The sequence below is a fragment of the Oncorhynchus tshawytscha genome, unplaced genomic scaffold (assembly GCF_018296145.1).
Source record: "Oncorhynchus tshawytscha isolate Ot180627B unplaced genomic scaffold, Otsh_v2.0 Un_contig_1711_pilon_pilon, whole genome shotgun sequence".
NCBI lineage: Eukaryota > Metazoa > Chordata > Actinopteri > Salmoniformes > Salmonidae > Oncorhynchus > Oncorhynchus tshawytscha.
Genome location: NW_024609735.1, coordinates 189,126 through 205,427, shown reverse-complemented (window position 1 = coordinate 205,427; position 16,302 = coordinate 189,126). Strand labels below are relative to the sequence as shown.

Here is a 16,302-nt window from a genome sequence, read left to right as displayed (position 1 = left end):
ACAGGACACAGCATTCTACACCACAGTGACTATATCAGTGGGTACAGTGACTCACTGTCTATGTCCCTGTGGACGTCCTACACGGTCTCCAAACAGGTATGTCAAACAGGACACAGCATTCTACACCACAGTGACTATATCAGTGGGTACAGTGAATCACTGTCTATGTCCCTGTGGACTTCCTACACAGTCTCCAAACAGGTATGTCAAACAGGACACAGCATTCTACACCACAGTGACTATATCAGTGGGTACAGTGAATCACTGTCTATGTCCCTGTGGACGTCCTACACGGTCTCCAAACAGGTATGTCAAACAGGACACAGCATTCTACACCACAGTGACTATATCAGTGGGTACAGTGACTCACTCTCTATGTCCCTGTGGACGTCCTACACAGTCTCCAAACAGGTATGTCAAACAGGACACAGCATTCTACACCACAGTGACTATATCAGTGGGTACAGTGAATCACTGTCTATGTCCCTGTGGACGTCCTACACGGTCTCCAAACAGGTATGTCAAACAGGACACAGCATTCTACACCACAGTGACTATATCAGTGGGTACAGTGAATCACTGTCTATGTCCCTGTGGACGTCCTACACAGTCTCCAAACAGGTATGTCAAACAGGACACAGCATTCTACACCACAGTGACTATATCAGTGGGTACAGTGACTCACTCTCTATGTCCCTGTGGACGTCCTACACAGTCTCCAAACAGGTATGTCAAACAGGACACAGCATTCTACACCACAGTGACTATATCAGTGGGTACAGTGAATCACTGTCTATGTCCCTGTGGACGTCCTACACAGTCTCCAAACAGGTATGTCAAACAGGACACAGCCTACGAGTTTCCTACCTGGTTTATTTTGATATCAGCTATATGCTATTTACTGTGATTATAATGGATGTTTGACAAGGGAAAACAGCTCATTCAATAATCCTCTCAAGATAAACCTATGGACTGGTACATACCTCGTCAATACTATATGTTGACTACTCATTTCAACATGGACTGGTACATACCTCGTCAATACTATATGTTGACTACTCATTTCAACATGGACTGGCACATACCTCATCAATACTATATGTTGACTACTCATTTCAACATGGACTGGTACATACCTCGTCAATACTATATGTTGACTACTCATTTCAACATGGACTGGCACATACCTCGTCAATACTATATGTTGACTACTCATTTCAACATGGACTGGCACATACCTCGTCAATACTATATGTTGACTACTCATTTCAACATGGACTGGTACATACCTCGTCAATACTATATGTTGACTACTCATTTCAACATGGACTGGTACATACCTCGTCAATACTATATGTTGACTACTCATTTCAACATGGACTGGCACATACCTCGTCAATACTATATGTTGACTACTCATTTCAACATGGACTGGTACATACCTCGTCAATACTATATGTTGACTACTCATTTCAACATGGACTGGCACATACCTCGTCAATACTATATGTTGACTACTCATTTCAACATGGACTGGTACATACCTCGTCAATACTATATGTTGACTACTCATTTCAACATGGACTGGCACATACCTCGTCAATACTATATGTTGACTACTCATTTCAACATGGACTGGCACATACCTCGTCAATACTATATGTTGACTACTCATTTCAACATGGACTGGCACATACCTCGTCAATACTATATGTTGACTACTCATTTCAACATGGACTGGCACATACCTCGTCAATACTATATGTTGACTACTCATTTCAACATGGACTGGCACATACCTCGTCAATACTATATGTTGACTACTCATTTCAACATGGACTGGCACATACCTCGTCAATACTATATGTTGACTACTCATTTCAACATGGACTGGCACATACCTCGTCAATACTATATGTTGACTACTCATTTCAACATGGACTGGTACATACCTCGTCAATACTATATGTTGACTACTCATTTCAACATGGACTGGTACATACCTCGTCAATACTATATGTTGACTACTCATTTCAACATGGACTGGCACATACCTCGTCAATACTATATGTTGACTACTCATTTCAACATGGACTGGCACATACCTCGTCAATACTATATGTTGACTACTCATTTCAACATGGACTGGCACATACCTCGTCAATACTATATGTTGACTACTCATTTCAACATGGACTGGCACATACCTCGTCAATACTATATGTTGACTACTCATTTCAACATGGACTGGCACATACCTCGTCAATACTATATGTTGACTACTCATTTCAACATGGACTGGCACATACCTCGTCAATACTTTATGTTGACTACTCATTTGAACAGTCGTTGACTACTAATTTGAACAGTCGTTGACTACTCATTTGAACAGTTGTTGTCTACTCATTTGAACAGTTGTCTAATTTATAGTCTCTAGAGCAGGGCTCTTCAACCCTGTTCCTGGATATATACACCCTCCTGTAGGTTTTAACTCCAAACCTGTTCCTGAAGAGGACCCTCCTGTAGGTTTTCACTCCAACCCTGTTCCTGAAGAGGACCCTCCTGTAGGTTTTAACTCCAACCCTGTTCCTGGAGAGCAGGAGGTGATCTCTCTAGGAACAGGGTTGTAGTTAAAACCTACAGGAGGCTTTCTCTTCAGGAACAGGGTTGGAGTTAAAACCTACAGGAGGCTTTCTCTTCAGGAACAGGGTTAGAGAGACCTGATCTAGCGTATTGTCAGTGACTACAGTCTACAGTGGTCTAATGTTGTGATTGTGTTTTCCAGGTAGAAGTAACCCCTCTACCAGAGCATCTGACTAACTGTGTCAGACCTGACATCCGTATCCCTCCGGGCTTCAGCCAATCCTGCTCCAACTACAAAGCGGACAAACAGATCTCCTTCGCCTTCCTCTACCCTCCACGTACGTCCTCCATGTTCTCTCCTGTCAGATCTCCTATGGTTGACCAGCGGCTGGTTGCACCAGCTTGACGTGCGCCTGGTTCTAACACCACATTCGAGCATTCAAGACCACCTTTGGAACTCCCAGCTGATGCAACCGGTTCATGTACAGTCGTGGCCAAAAGGTTTGAGATTGACACAAATATACATTTTCACCAAGTCTGCTGCCTCAGTTTGTATGATGGCAATTTGCATATAGTCCAGAATGTTATGAAGAGTGATCAGATGGATTGTAATGAATTGCAAAGTCCCTCTTTGCCATGCAAATGAACTGAATCCCCCCAAAAACATTTCCACTGCATTTCAGCCCTGCCACAAAAGGACCAGCTGACATCATGTCAGTTATTCTCTCGTTAACACAGGTGTGAGTGTTGACGAGGACAAGGCTGGAGATCACTCTGTCATACTGATTGAGTTTGAATAACAGACTGGAAGGAGGGTGGTGCTTGGAATCATTGCTCTTCCTCTGTCAGCCGTGGTTACCTGCAAGGAAACATGTGCCGTCATCATTGCTTTGCACAAAAAGGGCTTCACAGGCAAGGATATTGCTGCCAGTAAGATTGTACCTAAATCAACCATTTGTTGGATCATCAAGAACATCAAGGAGAGCGGTTGAATTGTTGTGAAGAAGGCTTCAGGGTGCCCAAGAAAGTCCAGCAAGCGCCAGGACCGTCTCCTAAAGTTGATTCAGCTGCGGGATCGGGGCACCAGTAGTACAGAGCTTGCTCAGGAATGGCAGCAGGCAGGTGTGAGTGCATCTGCACACACAGTGAGGCGAAGACTTTTGGAGGATGGACTGGTGTCAAGAAGGGCAGCAAAGAAGCCACTTCTCTCCAGGAAAAACATCAGGGACAGACTGATATTCTGCAAAAGGTACATTGATTGGACTGCTGAGGACTGGGGTAAAGTCATTTTCTCTGATGAATCCCCTTTCCGATTGTTTGGGGCATCTGGAGAAAAGCTTGTCCGGAGAAGACAAGGTGAGCGCTACCATCAGTCCTGTGTCATGCCAACAGTAAAGCATCCTGAGACCATTCATGTGTGGGATTGCTTCTCAGCCAAGGGAGTGGGCTCACTCACAATTTTGCCTAAGAGCACAGCCATGAATAAAGAATGGTACCAATACATCCTCTGAGAGCAACTTCTCCCAACAATCCAGGAACAGTTTGGTGGTGAACAATGCCTTTTCCAGCATGATGGAGCACCTTGCCATAAGGCAAAAGTGATAACTAAGCGGCTCGGGGAACAAAACATCGATATTTTGGGTTCATAGCCAGGAAACTCCCCAGACATTAATCCCATTGAGAACTTGTGGTCAATCCTCAAGAGGAGGGTGAACAAACAAAAACCCACACATTCTGACAAACTCCAAGCATTGATTATGCAAGAATGGGCTGCCATCAGTCAGGATGTGGCCCAGAAGTTAATTGACAACATGCCAGGGCGGGTTGCTGAGGTCTTGAAAAAGAAGGGTCAACACTGCAAATATTGACTCTTTGCATCAACTTCATGTAATTGTCAATAAATGCCTTTGACACTTATGAAATGCTTGTAATTATACTTCAGTATCCATAGTAACATCTGACAAAAACATCTAAAGACACTGAAGCAGAAAACTTTGTGGAAATTAATATTTGTGTCATTCTCAAAACTTTTGGCCACGACTGTACTATAGTTTACAACGCAGTAACAAGACATGAAGCAATCTAAATTGTACTGTACATTAACATTTTGGGGCGGCACGGAAGCCTAGTGGTTAGAGCGTTGGACTAGTAACCGGAAGGTTGCAAGTTCAAACCCCCGAGCTGACAAGGTACAACCCTGAACAGGCAGTTAACCAACTGTTCCTAGGCCGTCATTGAAAATAAGAATTTGTTCTTAACTGACTTGCCTAGTTAAATAAAGGTTAAATAAATAAAATAAAACACAGATTTTCCACCATTTATTGTTTTATCTTTAGAGCTGGCTCCGACCCAAGACGGCAAATTTGATGCAGTCCTCATCACTAACACCGTACCCATGTACCCAGCATTCAAAAGTAAGTCAAACATTTTCTAAAACTACATGGCATGTCAAATGTAATTCATAGGCCACAGTCACAATGTCATCACCAGTGAACAGAAACCACACTGACAAGATGGATTGATGGAACTGTGTCCTGGTTTAGTCCTGTTTTCACTTAGTCTACATTAAATGTTTGAGGAAGTCATTACGTTGACTAACGACCTGCAGACCCAACAACGAGAGGGTCTTAAAAGGAAGACTGAGAGAGTGTGTGTGTGTGTGTGTGTATAGCGTGTGTGTGTGTGAGTGAGTGAGTGAGTGAATGTGTGTGTGTGTGTGTGTGTATAGCGTGTGTGTGTGAGTGTGTGTGTGTATAGCGTGTGGGTCGACAGTTTCGGGGCGGTCAGTTCTATGACCCTCCAATATTAAACTGTGCCACTGTGTGTAAGTGCTGACTGTGTACTTGAGGAATGTCCACACCATTAAAACCCCCTCCAGAAATGTATATAGGTACACACAACCCCACCTCCTCTCCATAATGTACACACTTCAAATATGTAGCTTTCCCTCTGAGGTAGAGGCCTGGGTTGGAGAGGATGTTCATGTATGTTTCCTCATGGTTAGAGGATGTTTTCCTGACTGGGTAGATGTCATGGCTTCCTCATGGTTAGAGGATGTTTTCCTGACTGGGTAGTTGTCATGGTTTCCTCATGGTTAGAGGATGTTTTCCTGACTGGGTAGTTGTCATGGTTTCCTCATGGTTAGGGGATGTTTCCCTGACTGGGTAGATGTCATGGTTAGAGGATGTTTCCCTGACTGGGTAGATGTCATGGCTTCCTCATGGTTAGAGGATGTTTTCCTGACTGGGTAGATGTCATGGCTTCCTCATGGTTAGAGGATGTTTTCCTGACTGGGTAGTTGTCATGGTTTCCTCATGGTTAGAGGATGTTTTCCTGACTGGGTAGTTGTCATGGTTTCCTCATGGTTAGGGGATGTTTTCCTGACTGGGTAGTTGTCATGGTTTCTTCATGGTTAGAGGATGTTTTCCTGACTGGGTAGTTGTCATGGTTAGAGGATGTTTCCCTGACTGGGTAGATGTCATGGTTAGAGGATGTTTCCCTGACTGGGTAGATGTCATGGTTAGAGGATGTTTTCCTGACTGGGTAGATGTCATGGTTAGAGGATGTTTCCCTGACTGGGTAGATGTCATGGTTAGAGGATGTTTTCCTGACTGGGTAGATGTCATGGTTAGAGGATGTTTTCCTGACTGCGTAGATGTCATGGCTTCCTCATGGTTAGGGCTGGGGATGTTTTCCTGACTGGGTAGATGTCATGGTTAGAGGATGTTTTCCTGACTGCGTAGATGTCATGGCTTCCTCATGGTTAGGGCTATGTTTTTCTTACTAGGTAGATCACATGGGCAGAAACAACTAGCACTACACTTTAGTTTCAGAACCAAATATAAGGTAATGGGTAACCAACTATAATCTGAACCTACCGTAAATATAATAAAATATAACATGCAATTTAGCATAGAAGCTGGACAAAAAAACTGACCAAGAATGTTTGTTGAAGCATTGCGTGTTGGGTATTACTGAAAGCTTTAAAGGTTGGTTGGGAATTACTGACAGCTTTAAAGGTTGGTTGGGAATTACTGAAAGGTTTATTGGGAATTACTGAAAGCTTTAAAGGTTTGTTGGGAATTACTGAAAGGTTTATTGGGAATTACTGAAAGCTTTAAAGGTTGGTTGGGTATTACTGAAAGGTTTATTGGGAATTACTGAAAGCTTTAAAGGTTGGTTGGGAATTACTGAAAGCTTTAAAGGTTTGTTGGGTCTCAACCAGTCATCACCATCTTCTATTGATCTGGCCATTCCAGGAAATACACAACAGGGGGTCTGATCCAGTCTTACCTCAGCCCTAAACATACAGGGGTGTAGATCTGATCCTGTCTTACCTCAGCCCTAAACATACAGGGGTGTAGAGCTGATCCAGTCTGTCTTCACAACTCTAAACATACAGGGGTAAAGGTCTGATCCAGTCTGTCCTCACAACCCTAAACATACAGGGGTGTAGATCTGATCCTGTCTTACCTCAGCCCTAAACATACAGGGGTGTAGAGCTGATCCAGTCTGTCCTCACAACCCTAAACATACAGGGGTGTAGATCTGATCCTGTCTTACCTCAGCCCTAAACATTCAGGGGTGTAGATCTGATTCTGTCTTACCTCAGCCCTAAACATACAGGGGTGTAGATCTGATCCTGTCTTACCTCAACCCTAAACATACAGGGGTGTAGAGCTGATCCAGTCTGTCTTCACAACCCTAAACATACAGGGGTGTAGAGCTGATCCAGTCTGTCCTGACAACCCTAAACATACAGGGGCGTAGATCTGATCCAGTCTGTCCTCACAACCCTAAACATACAGGGGCGTAGATCTGATCCAGTCTGTCCTCACAACCCTAAACATACAGGGGTGTAGAGCTGATCCAGTCTGTCCTGACAACCCTAAACATACAGGGGTGTAGAGCTGATCCAGTCTTACCTCAACCCTAAACATACAGGGGTGTAGATCTGATCCAGTCTGTCCTCACAACCCTAAACATACAGGGGTGTAGAGCTGATCCAGTCTTACCTCAGCCCTAAACATACAGGGGTGTAGATCTGATCCAGTCTGTCCTCACAACCCTAAACATACAGGGGTGTAGATCTGATCCAGTCTGTCCTCACAACCCTAAACATACAGGGGTGTAGATCTGATCCTGTCTTACCTCAGCCCTAAACATACAGGGGTGTAGAGCTGATCCAGTCTGTCTTCACAACCCTAAACATACAGGGGTAAAGGTCTGATCCAGTCTGTCCTCACAACCCTAAACATACAGGGGTGTAGATCTGATCCTGTCTTACCTCAGCCCTAAACATACAGGGGTGTAGATCTGATCCTGTCTTACCTCAGCCCTAAACATACAGGGGTGTAGATCTGATCCTGTCTTACCTCAACCCTAAACATACAGGGGTGTAGATCTGATCCAGTCTGTCCTCACAACCCTAAACATACAGGGGTGTAGATCTGATCCAGTCTGTCCTGACAATCCTAAACATACAGGGGTGTAGAGCTGATCCAGTCTGTCCTCACAACCCTAAACATACAGGGGTGTAGATCTGATCCAGTCTTACCTCAACCCTAAACATACAGGGGTGTAGATCTGATCCAGTCTTACCTCAACCCTAAACATACAGGGGTGTAGATCTGATCCAGTCTGTCCTCACAACCCTAAACATACAGGGGTGTAGATCTGATCCAGTCTTACCTCAGCCCTAAACATACAGGGGTGTAGATCTGATCCAGTCTGTCCTCACAACCCTAAACATACAGGGGTGTAGAGCTGATCCAGTCTGTCCTCACAACCCTAAACATACAGGGGTGTAGAGCTGATCCAGTCTGTCCTCACAACCCTAAACATACAGGGGTGTAGATCTGATCCAGTCTGTCCTCACAACCCTAAACATACAGGGGTGTAGAGCTGATCCAGTCTGTCCTCACAACCCTAAACATACAGGGGTGTAGATCTGATCCAGTGTGTCCTCACAACCCTAAACATACAGGGGTGTAGCTCTGATCCAGTCTGTCCTCACAACCCTAAACATACAGGGGTGTAGCTCTGATCCAGTCTGTCCTCACAACCCTAAACATACAGGGGTGTAGATCTGATCCTGTCTGTCCTCACAGCCCTAAACATACAGGGGTGTAGATCTGATCCAGTCTGTCCTCACAGCCCTAAACATACAGGGGTGTAGATCTGATCCAGTCTGTCCTCACAACCCTAAACATACAGGGGTGTAGATCTGATCCAGTCTGTCCTGACAACCCTAAACATACAGGGGTGTAGAGCTGATCCAGTCTGTCCTCACAACCCTAAACATACAGGGGTGTAGATCTGATCCAGTCTTACCTCAACCCTAAACATACAGGGGTGTAGATCTGATCCAGTCTTACCTCAACCCTAAACATACAGGGGTGTAGATCTGATCCAGTCTGTCCTCACAACCCTAAACATACAGGGGTGTAGATCTGATCCAGTCTTACCTCAGCCCTAAACATACAGGGGTGTAGATCTGATCCAGTCTGTCCTCACAACCCTAAACATACAGGGGTGTAGAGCTGATCCAGTCTGTCCTCACAACCCTAAACATACAGGGGTGTAGAGCTGATCCAGTCTGTCCTCACAACCCTAAACATACAGGGGTGTAGATCTGATCCAGTCTGTCCTCACAACCCTAAACATACAGGGGTGTAGATCTGTTCCAGTCTGTCCTCACAACCCTAAACATACAGGGGTGTAGAGCTGATCCAGTCTGTCCTCACAACCCTAAACATACAGGGGTGTAGATCTGATCCAGTGTGTCCTCACAACCCTAAACATACAGGGGTGTAGCTCTGATCCAGTCTGTCCTCACAACCCTAAACATACAGGGGTGTAGATCTGATCCAGTCTGTCCTCACAACCCTAAACATACAGGGGTGTAGATCTGATCCAGTCTGTCCTCACAACCCTAAACATACAGGGGTGTAGATCTGATCCAGTCTGTCCTCACAACCCTAAACATACAGGGGTGTAGATCTGATCCGGTCTGTCCTCACAACCCTAAACATACAGGGGTGTAGATCTGATCCGGTCTGTCCTCACATCCCTAAACATACAGGGGTGTAGATCTGATCCAGTCTTACCTCAGCCCTAAACATACAGGGGTGTAGAGCTGATCCAGTCTGTCTTCACAACCCTAAACATACAGGGGTAAAGGTCTGATCCAGTCTGTCCTCACAACCCTAAACATACAGGGGTGTAGATCTGATCCAGTCTGTCCTCACAACCCTAAACATACAGGGGTGTAGATCTGATCCAGTCTTACCTCAGCCCTAAACATACAGGGGTGTAGAGCTGATCCAGTCTGTCTTCACAACCCTAAACATACAGGGGTAAAGGTCTGATCCAGTCTGTCCTCACAACCCTAAACATACAGGGGTGTAGATCTGATCCAGTCTGTCCTCACAACCCTAAACATACAGGGGTGTAGATCTGATCCAGTCTTACCTCAGCCCTAAACATACAGGGGTGTAGATCTGATCCAGTCTGTCCTCACAACCCTAAACATACAGGGGTGTAGATCTGATCCAGTCTTACCTCAGCCCTAAACATACAGGGGTGTAGATCTGATCCAGTCTGTCCTCACAACCCTAAACATACAGGGGTGTAGATCTGATCCAGTCTGTCCTCACAACCCTAAACATACAGGGGTGTAGAGCTGATCCAGTCTGTCCTCACAACCCTAAACATACAGGGGTGTAGATCTGATCCAGTCTTACCTCAGCCCTAAACATACAGGGGTGTAGATCTGATCCAGTCTGTCCTCACAACCCTAAACATACAGGGGTGTAGATCTGATCCAGTCTGTCCTCACAACCCTAAACATACAGGGGTGTAGAGCTGATCCAGTCTGTCCTCACAACCCTAAACATACAGGGGTGTAGATCTGTTCCAGTCTGTCTTCACAACCCTAAACATACAGGGGTGTAGAGCTGATCCAGTCTGTCCTCACAACCCTAAACATACAGGGGTGTAGATCTGATCCAGTGTGTCCTCACAACCCTAAACATACAGGGGTGTAGCTCTGATCCAGTCTGTCCTCACAACCCTAAACATACAGGGGTGTAGATCTGATCCAGTCTGTCCTCACAACCCTAAACATACAGGGGTGTAGAGCTGATCCAGTCTGTCCTCACAACCCTAAACATACAGGGGTGTAGATCTGATCCAGTCTGTCCTCACAACCCTAAACATACAGGGGTGTAGATCTGATCCGGTCTGTCCTCACAACCCTAAACATACAGGGGTGTAGATCTGATCCGGTCTGTCCTCACATCCCTAAACATACAGGGGTGTAGATCTGATCCAGTCTTACCTCAACCCTAAACATACAGGGGTGTAGATCTGATCCGGTCTGTCCTCACAACCCTAAACATACAGGGGTGTAGATCTGATCCGGTCTGTCCTCACAACCCTAAACATACAGGGGTGTAGATCTGATCCGGTCTGTCTTCACAACCCTAAACATACAGGGGTGTAAAGGTCTGATCCAGTCTGTCCTCACAACCCTAAACATACAGGGGTGTAGATCTGATCCAGTCTGTCCTCACAACCCTAAACATACAGGGGTGTAGATCTGATCCAGTCTTACCTCAGCCCTAAACATACAGGGGTGTAGATCTGATCCAGTCTGTCCTCACAACCCTAAACATACAGGGTGTAGATCTGATCCAGTCTTACCTCAGCCCTAAACATACAGGGGTGTAGATCTGATCCAGTCTGTCCTCACAACCCTAAACATACAGGGGTGTAGATCTGATCCAGTCTGTCCTCACAACCCTAAACATACAGGGGTGTAGAGCTGATCCAGTCTGTCCTCACAACCCTAAACATACAGGGGTGTAGATCTGATCCAGTCTTACCTCAGCCCTAAACATACAGGGGTGTAGATCTGATCCAGTCTGTCCTCACAACCCTAAACATACAGGGGTGTAGATCTGATCCAGTCTGTCCTCACAACCCTAAACATACAGGGGTGTAGAGCTGATCCAGTCTGTCCTCACAACCCTAAACATACAGGGGTGTAGATCTGTTCCAGTCTGTCTTCACAACCCTAAACATACAGGGGTGTAGAGCTGATCCAGTCTGTCCTCACAACCCTAAACATACAGGGGTGTAGATCTGATCCAGTGTGTCCTCACAACCCTAAACATACAGGGGTGTAGCTCTGATCCAGTCTGTCCTCACAACCCTAAACATACAGGGGTGTAGATCTGATCCAGTCTGTCCTCACAACCCTAAACATACAGGGGTGTAGAGCTGATCCAGTCTGTCCTCACAACCCTAAACATACAGGGGTGTAGATCTGATCCAGTCTGTCCTCACAACCCTAAACATACAGGGGTGTAGATCTGATCCGGTCTGTCCTCACAACCCTAAACATACAGGGGTGTAGATCTGATCCGGTCTGTCCTCACATCCCTAAACATACAGGGGTGTAGATCTGATCCAGTCTTACCTCAACCCTAAACATACAGGGGTGTAGATCTGATCCGGTCTGTCCTCACAACCCTAAACATACAGGGGTGTAGATCTGATCCGGTCTGTCCTCACAACCCTAAACATACAGGGGTGTAGAGCTGATCCGGTCTGTCCTCACATCCCTAAACATACAGGGGTGTAGATCTGATCCGGTCTGTCCTCACATCCCTAAACATACAGGGGTGTAGATGCTGCCGAGTTGTAAAGTTTTCCTGATGCTCTTGTAACAGTTTGCCTCTCTCGCTCGCTCTCGCTCTCTCTCTCTCTCTCGCTCTCTCTCTCTACTCTCTCTCTCTCTCTCTCTCTCTCTCTCTACTCACTCACTCATTCTCTCTGTCTCACCTTCAGGAATATGGAGCTACTTCCAGAAGACTCTTGTGAAGAAGTATGCCATGGAGAGAAATGGGCTCAACTTGATCTGTGGGCCCATATTTGACTACGACTACGATGGCCTGAGAGACTCGGCAGAGAAAATTAAACAGTAAGGGTTTTCGGTCTTCACTGACATACAGGCTACGTCCCAAAAAGGCCCCTATTAGAGTGCACTATTTTTGATCAGAGCCCCTAATTCCCTTTATAGTGCATTACTGTTGACCAGTGCTGGTCAATGGAAGTGCACTTTAACCTCTACGGGATTGATGTCCAGTTGAGCTAACGTGCGCTAATTTGATTAGCATGAAATTGTAAGTAACAAGAACATTTCCCAGGACATAGACATGTTTTTTATTGGCAGAAAGCTTAAATTCTTGTTAATCTAACTGCACTGTCCAATTTACAGTAGCTATTACAGTGAAAGAATACCATGCTATTGTTTGAGGAGAGTGCACAGTTTTATACTTGAAAATGTAGCAAACCAATTAGGCACATTTGAGCAGATTTGATACAACATTTTGAACAGTAATGCAATGGTTCATTGAATCAGTCTAAAACTTTGCACATACACTGCTGCCATCTAGTGGCCAAAATCGAAATTGCGCCTAATCTGCAGTAATACGGTGTGGCCTTTCTCTTGCATTTCAAAGATGACGGAACAACAAAACGCATGTTTTTTTCTTTGTATTCTGTTTTACCAGATCTAATGTGTTATATTCTCCTACATTCATTTAACATTTCCACAAACTTCAAAGTGTTTCCTTTCAAATGGTATCAACAATATGCATATCCTTGCTTCAGGTCCTGAGCTACAGGCAGTTAGATTTGGGTATGTCATTTTAGATGAAAACTGAAAGAAAGGGTCCGACCCGTAAGAGGTTTTAAAAGGAACAGGGTTTAATTTGGGAAGCAGCCACAATACAACATAGTACTGTACTTCTCAATGGGAAGTCAGACCCATAGTACTGTACTTCTCAATGGGAAGTCAGACCCATAGTACTGTACTTCTCAATGGGAAGTCAGACACATAGTACTGTACTTCTCAATGGGAAGTCAGACACATAGTACTGTACTTCTCAATGGGAAGTCAGACCCAAACCTCGTTTTGCATCTTAATGATTTAGAACAGTCAATGTTTCTCTTTCCTTTCCTGCACAAGGTCAATATTCTATTTCGTATTTTACTCATTCGCCAAAGTAGAGGCAGGGCGGCAGGGTAGCCTAGTGGTTAGACCGTTGGACCGGAAGGTTGCAAGTTCAAACCCCCGAGCTGACAAGGTACATGTTGTCGTTCTGCCCCTGAACAGGCAGTTAACCCACTGTTCCTAGGCCGTCATTGAAAATAAGAATTTGTTCTTAACTGACTTGCCTAGTTAAATAAAGGTAAAAATGATCCAGCAAAATGTAGTTGTAGGGCCACCTAGTGGCTAAAATGTGTCATTACAAATATCTGTACTTCTGGTTCCATTCAATCATCATGGTCATAATGTCACTGAACCTCACATAGAGCCTTCATGTGATTGAATGTGTGTTCTCTGTCTGTGGGACTGTGCTGTCTCATAGTTACAGACTGTCCTCTGGCTACATGTGTGTTCTCTGTCTGTGGAACTGTGCTGTCTCATAGTTACAGACTGTCCTCTGGCTACATGTGTGTTCTCTGTCTGTGGGACAGACCCTCTCCTGTCTCATAGTTACAGACTGTCCTCTGGCTACATGTGTGTTCTCTGTCTGTGGAACTGTGCTGTCTCATAGTTACAGACTGTCCTCTGTCTGTGGGACTGTGCTGTCTCATAGTTACAGACTGTCCTCGGTCTGTGGGACTGTGCTGTCTCATAGTTACAGACTGTCCTCTGGCTACATGTGTGTTCTCGGTCTGTGGGACTGTGCTGTCTCATAGTTACAGACTGTCCTCTGGCTACATGTGTGTTCTCTGTCTGTGGGACTGTGCTGTCTCATAGTTACAGACTGTCCTCTGGCTACATGTGTGTTCTCTGTCTGTGGAACAGACCCTCTCCTGTCTCATAGTTACTGACTGTCCTCTGGCTACATGTGTGTTCTCTGTCTGTGGGACTGACCCTCTCCTGTCTCATAGTTACTGACTGTCCTCTGGCTACATGTGTGTTCTCTGTCTGTGGGACTGACCCTTTCCTGTCTCATAGTTACAGACTGTCCTCTGGCTACATGTGTGTTCTCTGTCTGTGGGACTGTGCTGTCTCATAGTTACAGACTGTCCTCTGGCTACATGTGTGTTCTCTGTCTGTGGGACTGACCCTTTCCTGTCTCATAGTTACTGACTGTCCTCTGGCTATTTTGTCTACAGGTATGGAAGTGGTTCAGGGCCCATTCCAACCCACTACTACTGTGTGATAACCAGTTGTCTGGACTTCACCCAGGCTGAGGACATCTGTACTGGACCTCTTAGCAGCTCTGCCTTCATCCTACCACACCGCTCAGACAACGACGAGAGCTGCAGTGTGAGTCCTGGCTACGTCCAAAATGACATAGGGCTGCTACATAGGGCTGCTACATAGGACTGCTACATAGGACTGCTACATAGGGCTGCTACATAGGACTGCTACATAGGGCTGCTACATAGGGCTGCTACATAGGGACTGCTACATAGGGACTGCTACATAGGACTGCTACATAGGACTGCTACATAGGGACTGCTACATAGGGGCTGCTACATAGGACTGCTACATAGGACTGCTACATAGGACTGCTACGTAGGACTGCTACATAGGGCTGCTACATGGGACTGCTACATAGGGCTGCTACATAGGACTGCTACATAGGGACTGCTACATAGGACTGCTACATGGGACTGCTACGTGGACTGCTACATAGGCTGCTACATAGGACTGCTACATAGGGCTGCTCATAGGACTGCTACATAGGACTGCTACAGGGACTGCTACATAGGACTGCTACATAGGCCTCTGATCAAAGGGAGTGTATTGTGTAGGGAACAGGGTGCTATTGCCTCAACAGGGAGAGAAATTGTGAGAGAGACAGAAAGAGACAAGAGGCAACCAGTGACGAATAAACACCATTGTAAATACAACCCATATTTATGTTGATTTATTTCCCCTTTTGTACTTTTAACTATTTGCACATTGTTACACTGTATATAGACATAATATGACATTTGAAATGTGTCTATTCCTTTGAAACTTGTGAGTAATGTTTACTGTTCCTTTGATTATTTGGCGTTTGTCTGTTTCACTTGCTTTGTCAGTGTAAACATGTTCCCCAGGACAATAAAGTCCCTTGAATTGAGAGAGATTTCAGAGCATCATGAAATGTGCAGGTATCTGACGTTGTCTTCGTCCCCCTAGAGCTCTGAGGACGAGTCTAAGTGGGTGGAGGATCTGATGAAGCTGCACACGGCCCGGGTCCGAGACGTGGAGATCCTCACGGGCCTGGACTTCTACCGTCGGACTAGCCGGAGTTACCCTGAAATCCTCTCACTGAAGACTCACATGCACACGTATGAGAGCGAGATCTAAACCACTGTCACCCTACCCTCTCCTGTCTACCTACCCTCTCCTGTCTACCTACCCTCTCCTGTCTACCTACCCTCTCCTGTCTACCTACCCTCTCCTGTCTACCTACCCTCTCCTGTCTACCTACCCTCCTCTCTGTCTGTCCTGTCTGCCTACCTCTCCTGTCTGCCTACCCTCTGTCTGCCTGTCTCCTGTCTGCCTGCCCTGCCCTCCTGTCTGCCTGCCTCTACCTACCTACAGGGGTCTCCTGTCTCCTACCCTCTCCTGTCTGCCTACCCTCTCCTGTCTGCCTGCCCTCTCCTGTCTTTCCTACCCTCTCCTGTCTACCTACCCTC

The 16,302-nt window shown here is 45.7% G+C and overlaps 1 protein-coding gene across 1 annotated transcript in view; it reads left to right on the top strand.

Moving 5' to 3' along the window:
• Nucleotides 1-16,102, top strand: part of LOC112243811 (ectonucleotide pyrophosphatase/phosphodiesterase family member 2-like) — a 45,479-nt gene extending 29,377 nt beyond the window's left edge. Inside the window, 5 exon segments of the mRNA XM_042317375.1 lie at nt 2,786-2,921; nt 4,920-4,997; nt 12,439-12,571; nt 14,782-14,935; nt 15,800-16,102. Coding sequence (XP_042173309.1) covers nt 2,786-2,921; nt 4,920-4,997; nt 12,439-12,571; nt 14,782-14,935; nt 15,800-15,970 — 672 coding nt within the window. The 3' untranslated portion in view covers nt 15,971-16,102.
• The last annotated feature ends 200 nt before the right edge of the window (nt 16,103-16,302 follow it).